At 41.1% G+C, this 21,293-nt stretch overlaps 1 protein-coding gene across 19 annotated transcripts in view; it reads left to right on the top strand.

The window, feature by feature from the left end:
- Positions 1-21,293, top strand: part of ptprsa (protein tyrosine phosphatase receptor type Sa) — a 218,987-nt gene that overhangs the window by 194,737 nt on the left and 2,957 nt on the right. For all 19 annotated transcript variants that reach the window (XM_020596614.1, XM_020596622.1, XM_020596620.1 and 16 more), the window contains 10 exons: positions 2,608-2,731; positions 5,263-5,438; positions 7,334-7,453; positions 9,655-9,809; positions 10,810-11,095; positions 14,135-14,313; positions 14,691-14,817; positions 14,991-15,116; positions 18,375-18,529; positions 21,045-21,180. In XM_020596614.1, coding sequence (XP_020452270.1) covers positions 2,608-2,731; positions 5,263-5,438; positions 7,334-7,453; positions 9,655-9,809; positions 10,810-11,095; positions 14,135-14,313; positions 14,691-14,817; positions 14,991-15,116; positions 18,375-18,529; positions 21,045-21,180 — 1,584 coding nt within the window. The remainder of the gene's footprint in view (positions 1-2,607; positions 2,732-5,262; positions 5,439-7,333; positions 7,454-9,654; positions 9,810-10,809; positions 11,096-14,134; positions 14,314-14,690; positions 14,818-14,990; positions 15,117-18,374; positions 18,530-21,044; positions 21,181-21,293) is intronic.

Below are 21,293 nucleotides of genomic sequence, written 5' to 3' on the forward strand. Positions count from 1 at the left end.
AGCAGGATGTTGCAACCCTTAAACACCCAAATGGGTGTAGAATCGGGGCACAAGAAGAGAACGGTTTGGGTAAAGCCCCTTCAGCCTGTTGCTGTAGTATCTATGATTTCACCCATTTAGTGCAGTTTTTCCTTGTGTTTTGCCTCTGCAACCTCCTTTCTCTTCCACAACCAAAAGACCAAGGGCAGAGAATGGCATTGTCATTTGCAACTTCTTATCAGATATCGATTAGAAGCAGCTTTAAAGAGCAGCTGTTTTGAATGAGAAATGCTTTATTTGTAGCTTATACTTCCACAGTCTAGCTCTTCTTCTTTCCCTTTCTGAATGGTGAATACAGATACCACCACCTGCTGGTAGGAGGAGTTATTTCTTTCACACAGACTAGTTGGCTGTTGGCTGTAGTCTGTGCGGTGTTTAAGTGCCACTTTTTCAACCTGAATGGCCCAGACAAAGTCGACATGAGGCAACACAGAGGTTGGCCTTTGTCGCTGATGGTTCTTGACGGTTTGCTGTATCTCTGAACTTAGGGTGACAGCTTGGTTCAAGGACAGGGTTAGCTGTTAGGGGTTAGGTAAGCAGTGGTTATATGGTTAATGTTAGGTTATGTCTCCAGGAAATGAATGCAAGTCAATGTACAGTCCCCGCGAGGAATAAAAACAAGCATATGTATGTGTGTGTGTTTAGGGGGGGTAACTGAGCTGTCGGAGCTCTGAGACTGTGGCGGTTATAAATGACACCAGAGTTGATTAGAAATCAGGAGCGCTGAATCAGCTCTCGTTTGCATACAAGCAATATCCCTTCCTCACCATCTCTAAATCACTGTGTCTGTCAAATCGCTGCAAGCCAGGCTAAGGTAGGAAGCGGGTACACCAGCAAAGATTGCCATCATCATGCCTGCCAGTGGATGTTGGTGGATAATGACTTCTCATAGCAATCCAGTATTTCTTGGGTATCTATTATTCATAAATCCACATCCGGGCTGTGCACCAAATGGACAAACTTGTTCCATTTGGGGGAGAAGAGAGTCAAGAGACGTGATGCCAAAGTTGATGCTTTGCTACAAATACAACTTCTAATTACTTGGCTTTGAGAGAGCGTGAAACCGCCCGCTCTGCTCTTTTCCCGCTCTGTCTTTTTCACTCTCTCTCTGTCCCTCTGCCCCTTCACACAGTCACCCCCCAAGAAAAATAAATGACCAAATTAAATAGAGAAGTGTAATTTTAATTTTGTTATTTTCTTGATGAATGGCTGCGCGTCCGGGCGCCCCAGCTTGCCAAGCACAGTTCTACGGGGCATTGACTGATTGGTTTTTAGCCAGGCGGGATGTAAGGGAGGAGGAAACACAGAGGGGAGAGAGGAGAGAGATGAGGTGGGGAGGCTCGGTTAATGATGAGGATTCAGAGAAGAAGGGAGAGAGCAGGGTATCGCAGGTGAAGAGGAGATAATCCCCCCAGCCACTTTTATCTGACAATAACGAAGCCATAGTGTTTGTTGCCTATCTACTGTCAGGCAGTTAGCAGTCATGTCCTACAGCCCTGTATCCTTCACACAAGCTGCCGTTCATCTTCAGACATGTCATTGTGGATCATAAGGGGGACGAGGCGGAAATTGTAGCATGTGCAGAAAGAATTTGAGTAATTATTATTCATTCAGTTTCTAATCATTTCTGGAAGCAGGACTGGACCTTTGCAATACTGACTCCTACTGTAAATGTAATTTATGAAAAGATATTGAAATTTGGACTTACATAGATGTGGTTTTCGGCTTTTGAAATGAGAAACATTTCAGGGAAGTGACCCCAATCTTTATACATGTACATGCATATTCAGGCTTAGAAGGAAATGGACAATAGCAAGTGAATAGCTGGGTAACTGCTGTATAGAGAGGGAGTGTAAATGAGATGGAGAAGGAGATAAAGAGACAAAGAAGTATGGACAAAAAAGTGGAAGACTTTGAAGATGGAGAGATGCAGATAAGAAAAACAGGGACAGAGAAGAGAGAGGAAAGAGAGGTGGCAAGAGGCTATAGCAGAGGGAAGCTTTGATTGCTGTAATGATTACTTGCAAATTGTTGTATCAGGTCTCCTGTTGGACTTCATTTAGCATTACTCAGTCTCAGCCCCCCGCCCTACATGATGAATATCCTTCAAGCCTCCATCACCACACCAACAGAGCGGCAAACCCCTGTGTCTGTAAGCAAGCACTGAATTGTAATGGAATAGTTAATTATCCTGACAGGGGAACCAAATATTTATCAGGAGTTCTTGTATTTTAAAGGGGCGGCTGAATTTGTCGTCATCAGGGTGTCGGGCCCTGCTCCACATCCTTCCCTCAGGGGGGTAGAGCTGGCATTTCCATCAATGTTGTTATTTGTCATTATGTGCCTGCTACGTTAATGATCTCGATAAAGTACTGTGTGCAGCTGCTGTGAGTATTTAAAACAATCAGCAAGCAGGTTTTCATGATACCATCTTCTTTTCCTCTGGGAAAATAACCTTCTCAGTCTCTTCCTCTGTTCCTTGTATGATAACATTCAGGTCATATCGTTATTGCTCAGCTACTCTCGCAGCTCTTCTAATTCTTTTTTTGTGCATGTTCCGCCTGTCAGTCTATTGATCCAGGCCAGCAGTTCACTTGGGAGCACTCCAACCTGGAGGTGAACAAACCCAAAAATCGTTATGCCAATGTCATTGCCTACGACCACTCCCGTGTCATCCTGGCTCCCATTGAGGGTAAGGCTCACCTAACCTCACTCACCTCACCACCCTCACCATGCTAAAGTTGAGCTCAGCTCATTGCAGGTCATTTGGGGAATCCCCATGATTACAAATGAACAATTTGTACTCGATAGACATATGCCAGACAATAGAGGAATAGACAGTGAGGTCCAAACTAGAACAATGCATAGCAGTGCAAGATAGGATTTGTTCAGTATAATCAATATAGTAGAGCGCTGTGTTTTTATTGCACTGTAAAACAAAACAGGATAGATTAGAAATCTAAGATGCTCACTGGACTAAATTACTGTGCTGTAGCTGAATTGATACTTAACCAGAAAATAAGAGAGGATAGGAAAAAATAAAAGATAGAAGACTATCGGGCTGGATTGCACCAGTATCGTCTTGTGTTAACACAGAGGCGTTAACCCAAATAGAATAAAACATAAGTGAAATAGAATGAAATCATTTATAGTACATGAAGTTTAAAATCACTTGAGTTCATTCCAGATTCCCAGCAGATAATGACTGTATATGATAAATTTTTTTGGGAGGCCGCAGGGGACTTGTTTCAGCACAGCTTGGTCCTGAGCAGCTAAGCAGTTTATGGAATCATATTGTTTTTGGCGGGTTAGGCAAGGATTTGTTTCAGCTTATCTTTGGGTCCAACACTCAGTCATATCTCTCACTCCGAATTCTCAGGAATTGAACCAGTGTTTTCACCATCCCATTTGTCTCATCAGGTCGGCCCCTTTGTATTGAGAATCTCAGAGCCAGAAAAACTCTTTCTCTAACTTGGAGCTCTCAAGGGACGTTGTCAGAGGTAGTCACCCTTCACCGCTGACATTGTTCTGACATTGCATCAGAAGAGCTCCCTACTCCTCACGGCCGTGCCCGATTCCCTACTCTATAGTACTCTCCTTTTGTGTGAACTAAGTGCTCTGACTAGATTTCAACAACTTGCAATAGTCAGGTCAATTTGAAGGTGCAACAACATGAATAACAAAATCATCCCAGGGAAAAAAAAAACGCCTCATCCATAAATACATAAATTAATCAAGTCTGAAATTTCTATTTTACACTGCAGTGAGTTTGCCATTAGTCGCAGCAGTAGAACAATTCATGCACGCCGCCATTCTCTGTTCACTTAGCTATGACTAAAGCCAAGGCACCACAGTCAAACTGTGCGACGTGGTATCCCTTTTAATAACATTTGCCTTATTTTCTTCCGTATTTCTGTACTTTCTTTCATTCTTTTTTCTTTGTATTGTATCTTCCCCCTTCTCTCTCTCTCACTGTCTTTCTATTTCTCTTACTCACTCATTTGCTCTCTTTCTCCATCTTATTCTTTGTCTCCACTCTGGTTGTGGTCCTCACTCCGCCTCCTCTCTTAAATTAGCTCAGTGGAGTGTTTCATTGCTTGTCGCTTGAATGAGGAAAGGTCAGTCAAAGAGACGTGACTCCGCACTACAGATGGAGTCTCTTTTCAGCTGACAGGATTGTAGAAGTTGCTTAAATGAAGATGGGTGATGTTCCAGCTTATCTCTGTCAAATGCTCAGTGTTAAACATACTCTAATCATAAGATTTTCTTGCTTACATTTTTGACAGTTTAGTTGAAATGTTTCAACTAAAAACACCTCCACAACAGGTTGGTTTCATAGGCTGGTTTCATAGTTGCACAGTTTTGCCCACATTAGGGTTAGTGTTGCGATCCTGATGAAAGTGTTTTAGTGTTATAAACACAGTGAAGGATTAGTCAAGGCAGCTGGAGCAAAATTTTGCAGTGTACTATATACACTCTCTTTGGCATTAAAACATTGTCAGCACACATCCATTTATTCTGCAAAGCAGAGAGATTCCTTACAGCTGGATTTAGTGGACCCAGTATGTAGCAGAGTATAATGGCACGCTGAGAGGGATGGCTGCTACCTCTGTGATGGCTGAGTGGTCGATTTACTTCTTGCTTTCCTGCATTGTCCAGCACACTTCAGCCTTGGGGGTGGTAATTCAGACAGAGACTAAACCATATCTACAGAAACCCAAGTCAAACCACAGAGGCAGAAAAAAAGAAAATGATCAAAGAACAGTGCAGGACGTTGTGACATTGAGGTAGTTGCTGAGGTTTCTACATTAACAGAGAGGGTGAAAGGCTGTGAGATTGTTTTAAACATCTCATTTAATCTTGTTTTATGTCTTAAAATATTGCCTTTACAATTACACATGCATTGTTATACCAGACGTTCTGAGTGCTAGGCAAGAACAATACCTAGAGGTACCTACAGTAGGTGCAAGGATCCAAAGCTACAAAAGCTGTTTTTCTTTTTTCCAGTCTGGAATTTTTACACTTTATTGACTGGGAAGCAGGGTCAGTGTGTGTGAAAACTTGGAATTACTGAGGCAGATGGCACAAAACAAAAGGATGAAAATAATGAGCAAATCAAAATCATGATAGTCAGATAAATTAAGGTAGGAATAAAAAAGAAGCAGGCATCAAAAACACCATGTTCCATCTTTTAATCTCTTCTTTTGTGTGGTCTGTATCTAGGTATCACAGGTAGTGACTATATCAATGCCAACTACATTGATGGCTACAGGAAGCAGAATGCCTACATTGCCACCCAGGGTCCATTACCAGAGACATTTGGGGACTTTTGGAGGATGGTGTGGGAACAGAGAGCGGCCACTGTGGTTATGATGACCAGGCTGGAGGAAAAGTCACGGGTAAGACTGCTCACCTGGTCTTTAGACTGATGCAGGGCACCAGCCTTTATCGGTTTCCTTTTAAAGCATCTATCTTGTGACCTCACAAAATACTTTAAAACGCTGTTTTAAAAATAAACTTCAAAATCAAATCACCTGTTCAAGAGCGCAAGTGCAAGAACCAGGTGCTGAAAATGGCACAGCTTTACACTGATTTCCCAGTTGCACAACTGAACTTCATAGGTAATTAAACTATTTTTTAGAAGTATTTCTTTTAAAGAAGTGATTAAATCTGAATGGAGTGGTGACGGTGACAGGAGAGGGTGATAAAAGCAGGCTAACTCACCATTTACCTGTGTATATCTGATAAGTTAAGCTGCAGATCCACTGGGAGTGTCTTCACAGACTTGGCAGTGTTTTCTCTCCTTATTTGCAGTGGAAACTACAAGCTGCTGTATGTTCCCTACAGCACTGAGAGCTTAGCAAGTTTTAGCTCTCGTGGTTCACACTGCAGGAAAATAAAATTCAACTTGAAGCAACAGAGTGGCATGGAAAAAGCAAAGAAACAACCAAAAAAACACCAGACATATTTTCTTTCTCTCTTTTTTTTTGTTTCTTCTTGGGTTTTCCTGTAATAAAATTAGCCTGTGCTAATCAATCTTTGAGTGCTTTATGAGCATATTAGAATTTCTGATAAAAACAGAGCAGAAAACTGAAAATATACAACATTATTCTTTGGAAGGGGCTCATGCTGGTGTTGGTGATATGGAAATATTATATAAGGCAATGGCAGCACTGGAAATCACAAACTGTCAGATTAAAAGGTAGGAGAAATAATAACAGCTCACCTCGATCATAGTGTATCAGTCAAACACATAATCTCCATTAAAGAAGTCTCACAAGTGTTTGATAGTTGGATATCAGTTCTGTGTGAAAACACAGGTGAGCGCTACAAAAAGATAGAGCAAAGCCAAACGGTGTGCTCTGACTTTTTGGATGGATCTGTAGACATGCGCTTTACTATCAAGGAGTGAACTTAAATGTCAAAAAGCCAACTGTGATGTTTCATCCTGTCAAGTCAAACCTGTGTCAACATCAGGCTCACTCACCCCAGGTGCCTGCCCTCCCTCTGTCTGTCCATTTTCACTTGTTTACCTATCCTCCGTCCTGACATGCGCGTTCCACTCCTGTCAAACGTGATCAGGATTAGCAAGTGATATAACTTGAGTGTCAGCTTGAGCAGGAAATGGGAGAGAAAGCTAGAGAGCAGCACATCTGCCTCGCTAGCTGTCATATGTCATCAGATGTCTGTTGACACATCATTCTCCATATTGAATTAATCCTTATTACGTGGCTGATGGGAGTGGTGGAAGAAGCAGCTGCTGCTTTTTCAGATATATTTTAGAGCCCCTGGACATGAAACCTAGGAATGGAAGTAACTAAGAATAATACACACAAAGTTAAATTTGAAGCAGAACCAGACTTTTTTTTTATTATTGTTTTCATCTTGGAATCTTCTATAATAAATTCTGATCATGGGATAATCACAGACTGAATACGTCAGTTAGCATATTAGAATTTCTGATTAAATCAGAGCAGAAAACAAAGTTATACAGCATTATTCTGAGAAGTAAACTCAGACTAATGTTAGGAGAAGAACAGGAGATTCTTTTGTCTGAGGACATGAAATGATAAAACTTCATCTGGCTTTTATTTTGACATGTACTAAAACAAGAACTGATTGTGAATCAATTATGTTCCCTACATTTTAAATGTAATCCTACATGCTGATGTTTTGCAGTTTTGTTTTAGGATTTAGGAAAGCTGCTGGTGAAGCTAGTGGAGGCCCCATCTAATATAACATGGCACAGATGTTGCAGTAGATAACTCTGTCTCTTGCTCTCTTTCACTTCCAGATTAAGTGTGATCAGTACTGGCCCAGTCGTGGCACAGAAACCTATGGTATGACCCAGGTGACACTCTTGGACACAATAGAATTGGCCACTTTCTGTGTCCGCACTTTTTCCTTGCACAAGGTAGGATGATATCTTTCTCTCTCTTTCTCTCCCACACACATACACATGCGCACACTTCTACTATCTACATCTTCTCTTTGCTCACGAAATACTGTAAATAAAAACATCAGCAAAGACATATTCAGAATTTATTTTATTTATTTTCTTATTCTACATCTGGCCAATAAACATTTTGCAGGACACACCTTGTAAAAACACACACAAAGTTTACATAACCAGCAAAAATAATGGCACAAACTGTGTGCAGTTTTTCCATTCAATCTAAATGGTACACCTTGTAATATAACCATGTCCCCATTGTCCTTCCAGTCCATCTCTCTTACCTCATTCAGCTTTCCCTCTCCTCAATAGATCATCTGTTTATGCGCATCTGCCAAATTGAAGCACTTAGGTAAAGTGAGCAAAAAAGAACGTCAATATACTTAATTGACCGCTCTCATGCATATGTGCGTGCACACTCACAATTTCAAATGCTGAAACATGCAGGCGGATGCTCGGTCTCTACACAGATGAAAAAAATTCTTTAGAGGAAGCATTTGCATATGCATTCCGCTCTGCGTGCTCATAGACATGTACACATATAGTGATAACGCACATTACAGTGCATTTAAATTCATTACCTGCAAACTCGCTCTCACTCACACCTCACAGTAATGAAAGTACAACTTGTAACGAGTTAGAAGACAGCAGAAAACCTGCCATGAGAGAGATTAGATGTTTCCAGAATTTTCCTCTAGACCAAACAGCAGCATGGTAAAGTCGCAGCTCACTTTTTAGCAGGTGTCTTAGCAGCAGCAATGAAAATACCACAGCAAACTAGTAACGCTAAAGATATCAAGATGTCAGCAGCCATGGAGCTTTAAAGCCAGCTGGTTGACATTCAGGGCCATTTACATGCTGCTTCTCTCAGCCTTCATCAAACCCACTGATATGATTCATCTGTCCTCTCCCTCCTCCCTATAACTGCAGCAACTGCTGTGATTTCTCACTGAGCTGTTTTCACTTTGTATCTCTGAATATTTTGTTGGATTCGTGTGAAGGATAAGGATGCAGAAGCTGGCAGTAGGCACACAAACAAACACACAGTGCATCTACAAAGCAACTGCCATGGTACCTATCCATATGTATGCGTGTCCTGCAGTGATGTCGAGTTGTCTCAACTGATGAATCCTTTACCTAAAAAAACAAAAAAAGAGTTTTAAAATAAACAAGCAGCCAGTCACAATGATGGTTCCTGCCTCAAACCACAGAAACAGGGAATGTCATAAAAAAAAACAGGAAATAAGAACTAGGTCAGTTTGCCTTTAATTACCAGACTCGTTTATTCATTTATTCAGCAAGGGAAAAAACTCCTCTGTCAGGGAAGCAGAAGCACTGCATTGAAATGCAAACAGTACTTCTATTAGAGGATCTTCTGAGAAGAGGAGAACTGAAAGATGCAGGAGAGATTTTTTTCTTTCTTCTTATCCTTCTCAAAAAGCTTCCTCTGGATTCCAGCTTGTATCTTTGATTCACTGAGAGTTTAATTTGATGTGGAAGCTGGCAGGCAGCTGTGTAATGTGGGTGTTTGCTGCATCTATCTGGAGATATTCTGACCAGCAAAAACATGAGAGCATAAAGATACAAGTACCTATACTGTTCAGTGTAGAAATGATTGTTAAATGGATTGTATTTCGTTGAGTCCATTGGATCAGTATGAAACACTTACCCCCTGTAAAGATAACTATACAAAGGTAGAACCCACAGCCGCAGTGGTTGGTTACAGTGTGAAATTTTTCACAGTGAAGAAAAAAATTGATATGAAGGATCCAAATAATCATATTAATCAAAATATTGTTAAACCATTTACATTTCAATCCTAATGCACAAACCCGTCGAGCTTTTTGCGTCAGTTGCCTGTCTGCAATTTGTGCAGTACAGGCCTGAACATTTGGAGCCAGAATCTCCCAGTCAGTGAATTAAGCGTGTTCTGCTGAAGAGTAACTATTAGAGCTTAAATTAAAGCTGTACAGCAACCCATATAGTTCCTTCACTTGGCCTGAGGGTGGACAGTGTCTCTTCCAGCAATCTGGTGAAAGCAAACGATATATATAAACTATACTGTTTTATTTTTGTTATGACACCAATGAAACCACTTTGTTAGTCCAAAGACGACAACTCCACAACTATATCCAACCCACCTCACTCTCATTTTTTTCCAGAATGGCTCTAGTGAGAAGCGGGAGGTTCGTCAGTTTCAGTTCACAGCGTGGCCTGACCATGGCGTACCAGAGTACCCAACCCCCTTCTTGGCCTTCCTCCGTAGGGTCAAGACCTGCAACCCGCCTGATGCTGGACCCATCATTGCCCACTGCAGGTCAGTAGTAATGTTATGCTGTTAGAATCGGTTAAAAACTGCTTTCGTCCCTTGGAGGTTGAAAGTCATTCATATTTTATGTAACCAAAATAAAATATCTGTGACCAAGTGGGACAGTTTCATGCTTTATGGAAACACAGAAGTGCCCCTTGTTGCAACTTTAGAGCAAAAATGAGGCCTAATCATAAATATGGAGGAGGTATCCTTGGGCCATTTTACCCCATGCCCTAGAAATCGAGTGCCACAGAGTGTGTATATATATATATACTCATAAGCAAACAAAATGGCTCCTTCCTGTGTATAACATGCATTATATAAACACACATGCTCTTTTTCTTACCAGATTGCCATCTTTTCTTTTCTCCATTAGTTACATGATCTTTCTTATTAAGGCATTCTTTTTTTTCTTTCTCTGCTTTTATTCTGTCCACCTCTGTCTCTTATTTCCCTCGCTTTAGAAGCCTCACAGTGATCCCATCACATCTTTCCTGCTTCTCATTTTTTTGCACTTTAGCCCTTCCTCCTTTTACAAGTGATATTTCTCAAATGGCTTATTCAAACTGAAATGTTTCCCTTTATCAGAATTCAGTGAGTCTAAAGTACTTCACAATAAAACAGAAATTTGACGGATTGCTTCCCTCAGTCTCTATCACTGTCTGCTTGTGGTTCCAGTTGTCATTTTTAATTGCTCCTATATTTGCTTCCCAGCCATGACTATATCTCTCTGTTTTCTTTTCCTACTCAATTATTTAAACTGCAATGCAACAACAAATCTACAAGTATTACTGGATATACATACTCATATCATGGTTTAATATTTTAGTAGCAAGAATTATTGTAAATTCTAATTTAAATTCTACAGCACAATTGTGACAAGCACTTAATATTAGGAAAATAAATACTCATAGCCACAGCACCCTCACAGGGTAAGAAAATAAGAGTATAAATAAGTTATCAAACCTCTTAAAACATCCAACTTTCTCATTCCCCCTTCCTACAGTGCGGGTGTGGGCCGGACAGGCTGCTTCATCGTCATCGATGCCATGCTTGAGCGTATAAAGCACGAGAAGACGGTCGACATTTACGGCCATGTGACACTGATGCGCTCACAGCGGAACTATATGGTGCAGACAGAGGATCAGTACAGCTTCATTCATGATGCGCTGCTGGAGGCAGTAGCCTGCGGCAACACTGAAGTGGCTGCCCGAAGCCTCTATTCCTACATCCAGAAGCTGGCCCAGGTGGAGAGCGGTGAGCACGTCACTGGCATGGAGCTAGAGTTCAAGGTACAGAAAATGGAAATATTTCATCAATTGCCTTGTGGTCATATTTAAATACAGTTGTTTTACACAGAGTTTAAGCCAGACTTTTTTTTTTCTTTTTACTAATAAACAAGATTAAGGTTGGTGTTCTACTGGGGTCTGACATAAGTTAAGTACCGGAAATCTCAAAAACCCACCTGGCAGACTGAGCTGACCTGAAGCCAAGATGGTGGCAAACAACATGCAAGTCAAATCAAAAATTTCAGACATGTTAGTTTAATGCCTGGATTAACTTTTCACTCATTGAACTTAATCATAAACTAGGTGCAGTAAATGGAATCAAGATTAAACTTGCATGGCAGCTATTTGTTCGTTGTTGTCCAAGTAACAGAATCTCAGACTGACTAGTATACAAATATCTTTTATTTTTCTAGTTTTCTTTTTTTTGTTTGTTTTTCTTGCAAGGATGTAAAATAGAAATGTTGAAGCCACCTGTATGTTCACAATGTTCATCTTTACAATTTGGAAAAATATGTGTAAACCAAGAAATTAGGTTAAATCTCATGAGCACAAGACAAATGATTTTTGGCTGAAAGCAGAATGGATTTCAGTTTAGGTTTGAGAAAAATAGACATTGTGCTTTCTTCGAGAAATTCACGACAAAGCAGTTGGTGAGGATAAATAGCCATTAAAGATCTGAACAATCATCACTGACCTTGACTTGCACATGCTCATTCTCAAATTATCTGTCATCTTTCCATCGCCATTCATCAACACAGACCCCCTGCCAAGAAATAATAATAGTACTTGTGTGTTTCGACCTTCTTTTTTTAATAACCACTGCACAACAGTGATGGAATCTCTATCGCCATCCATAACAGGGAATGCTGAGCTGGCGTCAGGCCTCGAAGAGGGATTAATAATGTCCATGTTCCATTCAGGATAAGGGAGAGAGGTGTGTGTGTGTGTGTGTGTGTGTGTGTGTGTGTGTGTGTAGCGGGGTGAAGAGCAGAGCTAGGTAATTAATACTTGAGGATGACAAATGGAGGTGGATTGCAGGGCAAGCGGAGGGAGGAGCATTTGGCTAATGAACAAAGGGATGACTGTATGCTAACTTGGCACTAAGGGAGCGATCTGAGAAAACGCTGCGCTATAGGATGAGTGGACATTGCCATTCTTGGGTGGGAAACAGGCGTCGTACAGAGTTGAGGTGTGACTGGTGGGATCCTCAGGAGCTCAGCGTGGAGAATGAACCAAGAAGAGGGACTTACATGAAGCTGTAAGTGTAGCACTTTCTGGCACATGTGCATGAATAGCAAGCATGCTTATGGAAAGATTTATTTACCGAAGACATTTGTGCACATAACTCCCATCCATGCAGAATGCACTGTGAAATATACAGGATTCAATCCACACAACCAAAAAAAAAATGTAATTAGAAATGGATTATTTGAAACTAAGAAGCAGAGTTTTATTTTGGATGCAAATGTAAATAAGAATACAAAAGTGTCTTTTTAAATTAAAAATAACGGGGACAGTTTACCAGAAGTGTATATGGTATTGTATTGCATTGTATCAAAAACACAATTAATATAGTAAAGTGATAAACACACAAACTAGAATGATCAAGAGGAAACTGTAAATAATCTATTAATAAATGTAAGGTTTACTAAGGATGTTTGATATAACTATAATTTATTATTCTTTTTTGGCATATTAGGATTTAGAAACACACTTTATATGGTCTCTTTTTGTTCACTGGGCAACTGTTTCTGTAAGCCCTTGTTTCCAGCTATTGTATAAAATATAATTATCCCTGTTGTGGTGTAACATGACTGAAGTATCTAACATTCCTTCCAACTGAACAGATATACTGTACTATAAGTGGAAAGGAATTGGCAGCCATGACTAGAGGTACCCTAGGTGTCCCTCTGCCCTGCAGATGACAGGTTGCCAGGCTTGGCACCATTCCTTGCACCCTCGGTGGTGTTTGGTGGTGTAGGTGAGGGTCTCTTTATTGCTGCCAGGCTACCTCAAGCCTTTCTAGGTACTCCTGTGAAACACAGATCAAAGGGAGGACACTAGCAAAGGATAAAGGGAAGGGGGGAGCAGGAGGAGGAGGGCTGGGCGGACTCCAAGTAGCCACTGACACAGAGCTATTGGAGAGGAGAATACTCAGATGGGAAAATGAAAAGTTTCACCATGTCCACACAGAGGAGAAACACTTTCATTGTGTGTATTTTGACAACCACTAAGAGACAAAATCTATAGTCCTGCCTACTTTTCATTTTGGTCAGCTGCAGTTCATTTCTTTCTCGTCTCTTACAATGCCGCATCTCGATTGTGCCACACTTTTTCTTTGTATAGATGAAGCCTTAAACAGTAGGACGAGGGTGTCTTTCATTTGCAGCCAAATGCCAATAAGCAAGTGCATGCACACTCAACCACACAAAGTCTTTGTTGAGATACTGAAGCATAAAAGACTTGCTGACCCACAAACTCCCAGTGAGGTCTTTATGACAATGATGAGGCAGCAGTACAGCTTTTCATTTTGATCATTATGCAGTGTGTGTGTGTGTTTGTCTTTCTGAACAATCTTGTGTGAGTATATATTTTATGTACACATATCAGGCTGCCTTTATCAAAGGCGCCAGTGACCCACTTTTAGACAAGCCTTCTCTTTCATACAGACTTGATTCTGAGGCTTGTTAGCCTGAGTATGTGGCAGATTTTCCATCATTGCATCTGGCCAAGACCACACAAGTTGCAAAAGGAGATAAAGTTTGTGAATTGTTTTCAAATAAATATATTCTTGACAACCAATGTCCCTTTATTAGTTTCTGTGATGGATGTTCTTGTTTTATCTGTCTTGCACCTGTCCTCCCCTCCATCATTCTCTCCCGATTTCTCCTCCTTTTATCATCCTCTTCTGCTCTTCCTTCTTCTCTCTTTTCATCTCTCTTCTTTCCTCTGCAACTACTTTGGCTTTTGCCAATTCATTCACTCTTTTTGTGTTTTCCTTCCTTCCCTTTATTCATCTACCCCTCTGTCATTCCCTTTCAGCGTTTGGCCAACTCCAAAGCCCACACATCGCGTTTCATCAGTGCCAACCTTCCCTGCAACAAGTTCAAGAATCGGCTTGTCAACATCATGCCCTACGAGACCACACGTGTCTGCCTGCAGCCAATCAGAGGCCTGGAAGGATCTGACTACATCAATGCCAGCTTCATTGATGGATACAGGTAAGAAGAGGGGCGAGATGGTGGGAAACATTCCAGCAGCACGCATCTGTGAGGTGATGCTATTACTGTTTTTTATGTTGCCCAGAAAGATCTTTAATAAATTACAGTAAGACATATTAGTTTAGCAAAGAGGTTAAACTTCAACATAAATTTTGCGGAGAGAAGACAGCAAATTTCTACACAATGCTTTCTTTCTTTGTGATCATCAAAATAATGTTTAGTGCTTAGCAGAAGCTCAGTATTCTTCTAGAAAGTATCAAATATCATCAAGAACTCTAAGTGTTAGTCCCAGAGTTTGCAGTACTGCTAAAAATTGTACTGATTAATTATATAAGCCAAACATAAATGGTTTTAATATGGTTTTACTGTATGTACAGGCAACAGAAAGCCTACATCGCCACGCAGGGCCCTCTGGCAGAGACTACAGAAGACTTCTGGAGAATGCTCTGGGAGAACAACTCTACTATTGTAGTCATGTTGACCAAACTGAGAGAGATGGGTCGGGTAGGATGCAAACACCATATGCATATAACAGCCTTTATATTTGTGGTTTCTTAACCTTTATAGGTCAAAATGATCAGACAGACAACAAAGGAAAGTTACATCGAGAAATTAGTGAATAAGTTATCAAAATATACTTTTACAAATGGGTCATCTCTCCCTCTCTGTTCAAACAGGAAAAGTGTCATCAATACTGGCCAGCGGAGCGCTCTGCCAGGTATCAGTACTTTGTGGTGGATCCCATGGCTGAGTACAATATGCCCCAGTACATCCTTCGAGAGTTCAAGGTCACAGACGCCAGGGTAAGACGTCTCTGAGTGAGGGTGGATTGAATAGGTTGCGAGCAGGAACAAGCAACAAATTAAGACCAGTATAATCATAAACTACAACATTAAAAAATTTTTTACATTTTGAAAAAGTAGAGTGAGCAGTATTACTTTCAGTAATATTACATATCAGTAACTATTAAACTTTTCATATCAGCCCTTCAGATTCAAAGAACAGGATCTTCCAATTTATACTGACATTGAACAGCAAAACAGGACAAATGTTTATGAAAAGTCATACAATAGACAGACATATCACTCTTTCAATAGCCTCAGGAGACCAGAATGCAATGTAGTACCAAATAATTCGGTAATTTCCACAATTGTATTGGTGACCAACTCTTCACTGAGGTGTGGAAATAGCCAATAAAGGCAGGTTAAGCAAAAGAAGGGCACACACAACAACACAAGTAAACAGCAAAGCTCTAACACTACACAAAGTGCAAATTACTCCCAAATTGAACTCATATTAATTTTGTTGGTGCTTTTTGTCAAGTGCGCTGGTCAGTGTTGGTGTCCCTCAAATAATTCAAAGCATGCAAAGGCAGAAAACAAGCTGATATCCAAACCTTAAAGAAACAAAACAGAGTGAGAAAGTGATGTTAATGCACAGTATATGAAGGTGATGATACATACAGTAAGTCAGTGTAAATTGTTAACAGGTACTGTACATGCAACTGTGTGTGTATCGGTGCATGCAGATTTTCAGGTTTTCAACTCCATATTGCGGGTTGTGTATACAGTATATCGGTGCATGCAGATTTTCAGGTTTTTAACTCCATATTGCAGGTTGTGTAACAGTGTATATAAACTTGGTTTAACCCTCCATACCATAATTAGGTTACATTCGTGTTTGTTTTATATACATCTGACCATGTGCTTGTGTATTTGTGTGTACATTGCGCTGTGCAGTTATAGCATAGATTCCACACGTCAACACTCGCATCTAGCGATCCAGTCACGTATTTAATCACACAATTTGACACGCTGCGTGGGCTCTCAGGTTGTGTGTCAAATTTTCCTCTTTTTTCCTTGCTCCTTCTCTTCGGCATGCTTGGTTTATTGTGTTGTCTTTGCCCCTCTTTTATTTTTAATCCCCCTGCTGAGGCAAAATGTTTTTGAGATGAAAAACTGAGGTAACAAAAGAAAGAAAACATGGAATGTGTCATAAAACAAGGAAAAAGACCTGGAAAGGGAGTTGTAAATGGAGCTTAGTTTATTAGTGTACAGTAAATGTAATAGAATAGATCTTGGCAGCAGCAGTGCAGAAACGTGTTAACAGCTAAGATAGGAATACAGTACATACGTACTGGCACATAGAGAAACGGAACCTCACATATTGAGCTATAGGATTAAGTAAACCATACCCTTTGAAATACATCCATCCATTCATTCATCATTCTATACTGTTTATTCTGAAGAGGGTCGTGGGGGGGCTTGAGCGAATCCCAGCTAACAATGGGCGAGAGGCAGGTCGCTTTTGAAATACAGCAGCTGCATTTACAGTACTGTACATTCAGTGCTCAGTCATCCCTGCATCTTAGCTGGGTGGCTGGACCAGCCCTCCAAGCCAGTTGGTCCAGCCACTGTATAAACTGTGCAAATACAATGCAGATACTATTTCTTCTCTCTGCTTGTGCAAGGAAAGAATTCCAGGATGCTTTGTAGTAAGGTCAGAGTGAGAGAACTGCTCATATGTACATGGTATGATGGGTCAAGAGTGGAGGATTATGTACGTAATCAGGATGTGTGCAGTTTAGGTAAAAATGGTGTTCATTGTGGAATCCTGAAGATTCATGACTGCATGGTGTGATATCCTCTCTTTGGGGCCAGATAATAGGTAAATGTCACTTAAGATGAAATGAGCTCCCATTCCAACTGTGGGCCAGCCATGGCCTTTTTGTGTGGAGGTGCATGTTCTCCCTGTGCCTGCATGGGTGGGCACCAGGCTAGCAACCTGTCCCCGTAAGAACCCCTCCATGGCTAGAAAACGACGAACGTCTCCTCTGAGATCTCGTTGCCCAATATGCTCAACAGCATGTGTGGAACTAAGGAGGAGGAGAGGGAGGGCTGAGCTTCCATGGGTATGCTCATCCAGTTTTTGGCACATTTAATTATATATTATCAACTAATTCTGTAACAGAATTTAGGCAGAATTATTCTAAACACAAATTTAGAATAGCAAAACAAACAAAAAACGGATCCCATTTTTCTTGTCAACTGAGTATTCACTCATTTGTTCTTTTGCAATGGGAACAAGTTGGAAGAGAATGTGTGAGAATGATGCATCATGTCAGAAGTCTGTTGCACAAAGAAACAACTGGAGAAATGAACACCTAGTTGTTTGAGTTACTGGTGGCATTGAGTGGACAGCCTGTCTCAAAATGCCCAAATGCTTCTCTCTGCTCACTCTCTTGAGAAATTTCTTCTCCCTGAGACAACTTTCTTTACAAGGACACAAGTACTGACTGTGCATTTTCAGACTTGATAAGCACCGCTCTCAAAGCAAAGCAGATGACTTTGCTTGTGTTAATATAATGCTGCCCACTTGTAAAAACGTGGTTAAATGTTTTTGTTTGCATTGGAAGAAAGTTAAATTATCTCATCACTTAAACTCTTGCCTCTAAAACAAGATTAGGAGAATCAATATGAGATTAAATTGTTAAGATTGACATTTTGTGGAGCAGGCTTGTCAGTGTGTCAGGTCTTTTGCTTTCAATTCTTGTTGTCCAATCCTACCTCCTGCTCTGTTAGTCCTCTGTTCTTGCTTCTTACCTCACTCACTCTACTCATTCATCAGGTGGCTCTATCGATTGCATTGCAGGATTATCCTACTCAACATGGTGTCTGGGAGAGGACGTTTGTCATGGCAGATACACTATTGATTAGCTTTAACTAGGACCTACTCATGCCACACACACACAAAACCCGACAGGAGAGAAAATAGAGACACTTGGGTTGGAGGTAGAGGAGCTGGGCTGGAGAGAGAAGGACACTGTCCCTCTGTGGTCTGGTGTGTGGGTGTGTGTGTGTCACTGTATATTTATGACTTTCTCCATCCACAGTATTGCCACTGTGCATAAAAAGCACCAGCAGATACAGTTCATTTTAAAGGAGCAATTAGCACCATTTTTATTGCCCTGTAGACTTTATTACTGTGTTGCTTAATTTGCACTATGATATGATCTGCAAAGCCCATTCTTTGTTCTTATTCTCTTTTCTCTCCATTTGCAGGATGGCCAATCCAGGACAGTAAGGCAGTTCCAGTTTACTGATTGGCCAGAGCAAGGCGTGCCAAAATCTGGGGAGGGATTTATTGATTTTATTGGCCAGGTGCATAAAACCAAGGAGCAGTTTGGGCAAGATGGGCCAATCTCTGTCCACTGCAGGTGAGGGGTCTCAATGTCATATTGCCCCATATTTTCTCTGCTGCACTGCATTAAAGGTCCAAGACACAAATTGCTATTTGCTTTCTTTTAAAATCATATATTTGCCACAGGCAAAGGCACTGCTGCTTGTTTCACCTCAAACTGCACTCCAAAGACATGCTTTCCTTCTTGAAAGAGATATAAGGCCTAAGGTATCAAGACAAGATTAGATCACTTCTTAAGGTGGTTATTGTTTTGCAGTGCAGCACCTCCTGTGGCACAGCTCTAGCAGCATCATCAGATATGATCCCTCCTCTCCTTTTTGCCACCACAGTACACTACTTCTGCACCTCCACACACCCATCTCCTCCATAATTGATAAGGCTGAGATGTAGCTTGGCATTTGCTAAGAGGAGGCACATTAAATGATACAGCCATTCTTTTTGGTTTTATGATCGCTCCACAATGCATTTTTTATCACCTTGAAAACATCTTCCAAGGTAACCTTCATCATTAACATGGCAGGTATAAACCAATATTTGGTAGTGTTCACTATTTCTAAGGTGTTGACACAGAGAACAGTTGCTGTCTCAAATGTGATTTACATTTGGAACAAAGTGTCATTTTTGTTCAACATTTCTATCACACAGGCGCCATGAAATCATCAAACATGACATCACCTGAGTTAAAATGAAATGATGTCACCAGCCATCAAATGGCCCTCTGGGAGTTGTAAGATATGTCATAAGCTCCAATAAGCCTGAGTTATTCCTCCCCTCTATGAGACTGCTATTAGTTGGGGCAAAAGCTGTCATATAGCAAAAGGACTGGTTGTTGCATGAGGAATTACAGGACTGGATGGGACACAGCCTATTAAAATGGATGGTGATAGTCATATGACCACACTTATTCATGCACCATTTAGGCATCCTTCACACATCAGAGTGAACTTTGTGCACCATTTTTGGAGCATCATAAGAAGATTAACACAGAACGTCTTCAGGCCACAGTATAGTAAATCATTAGAGTGCTGTGCTGCTAATCGGGTGTTTAAATAACCTGCAATCCTTTTGTATAGTTTATGTTAATTTTATACTTTTGTGAAGTTTTTTTCAACCCCAAGAGTAGATGTCACTTTGTCTAAAGGCAGATGTATAATTTCAGAAAGAACTTTTTCTTTAGGGGACAAATCTATCTCTAAATTAAAGTTTGGTTGGTTCCTTTGTGTGTCACTACCGCAGCCACCTGCTGCTCACTATCATCCTCCCGCCCTTCCTTCCTTCCCTCCCTCCTACGGACTTTGTCATCTTCGAGTGGAGAGCTTATGCCTTCTGTTTCTCTTACTCTTTGGTCTTCTGTCACTGGCTTTTCCTGGCTGTCATCCCTCTGTCTATTTCTTAATCCTCTCTCTCTCTCTCTTTTCCACTCAGTCTGTCCATCCTTTCATTTTGCCAGCCCTGCTTTCTTCCACTCTCACCCTCTTTTATTCTTACTCCTCATCTCTCCCCACCAGCCACTATCTAATAAACCCACATGCTTTTTGTCATTAATTGCCTGATTACTTCCTGTGAATGGGGACACCAAATCCTCTCAGTCTGCAGTGGCTCGGCAAGCCTTCAGATTTGGAAAGTCGATCTTCCTGGGGAGAGGGAGGGAAGGAAAGGGAGAGGAGGGAGTTTAAGAGGCCATGTGACAGGCTGTGACTGACTCCCATGAAGAGGCTTTGGGTGGGCTGAGTTAATACCGCAGCATGGAGGCTGGTAGTGGGTGGTGAAATGTGTTTGGGGAGGTTGTATGTTTTGCATGATTAGGCTCAATATCGACTGCATTTGATATCATTTCTTGTCCTGAGTTAAGCTTTGTCCTCCAGCAGAGAGACACATTGTAGGCACACACAAATTCTATGTGTCTACTAGCAGCCATCAGTTTCACATTCAACAAACTAGCATGGGTGACTGGAAGAAGCCCAGATATATCTGTTGTCATATCAATTATTGTTCCACTGGTGAAGTGGAAGTCATTTCATAGCAAAGCAGCTTAGAGAGGCAGCTCTCGAGTGTTTCGGTGTCTCGATTAAGACTTTGCATTTCTGGAGAGCCTTTTTCCACATATGGGAGGAGGGGCTTAATGAGACAAAATGTTTGCTCAGTTGTTTGTGTGCATGATTTTTAGTGTGTCCGTGTGTCCTTGAGGGCTCATTTTGTCTGCGACAAAGATCCATAGTGGTTTCACATGCAGATTGCTTCTTGCCATTGCCCTGCTGCAGGATTTCTGACTGAGTATTCAAATAGTTCACTCTTTCAGACGGTCAGAACTTCCATTGTGCAATATCCTGTTGTAGATAAAGCATGTGTTTTAGATTACCGTTACCTTGCAGGTCATGGTTAGGCTAATGCAGATTATAAAATAAAGCTCACATTGTGTTTATGGTAAGGCACTAGAGGACTACAGGCAGTGCAAGACACAACAGAAAGACACTAAGCAAGCAAGACATATGTTATTCCCTTTTTAATTCACCTTGTGGTTATGTTTCTAGTGCTGGTGTGGGCAGGACCGGTGTCTTCATCACCCTCAGTATTGTCCTGGAGAGAATGCGCTATGAAGGTGTGGTTGATATCTTCCAGACAGTAAAGATGCTCCGGACACAGAGGCCAGCCATGGTGCAGACTGAGGTCAGAGGTCTCACAGATGCAAACACACAAACATACACTGATCAGCCATAACATTATGACCACCGACAGGTGAAGTAAATAACATTGATTATCACATTTCAGTGGCAGCGGGG

The sequence above is a fragment of the Monopterus albus genome, unplaced genomic scaffold (genome assembly GCF_001952655.1).
Source record: "Monopterus albus unplaced genomic scaffold, M_albus_1.0 scaffold31.1, whole genome shotgun sequence".
Classification (NCBI taxonomy): domain Eukaryota; kingdom Metazoa; phylum Chordata; class Actinopteri; order Synbranchiformes; family Synbranchidae; genus Monopterus; species Monopterus albus.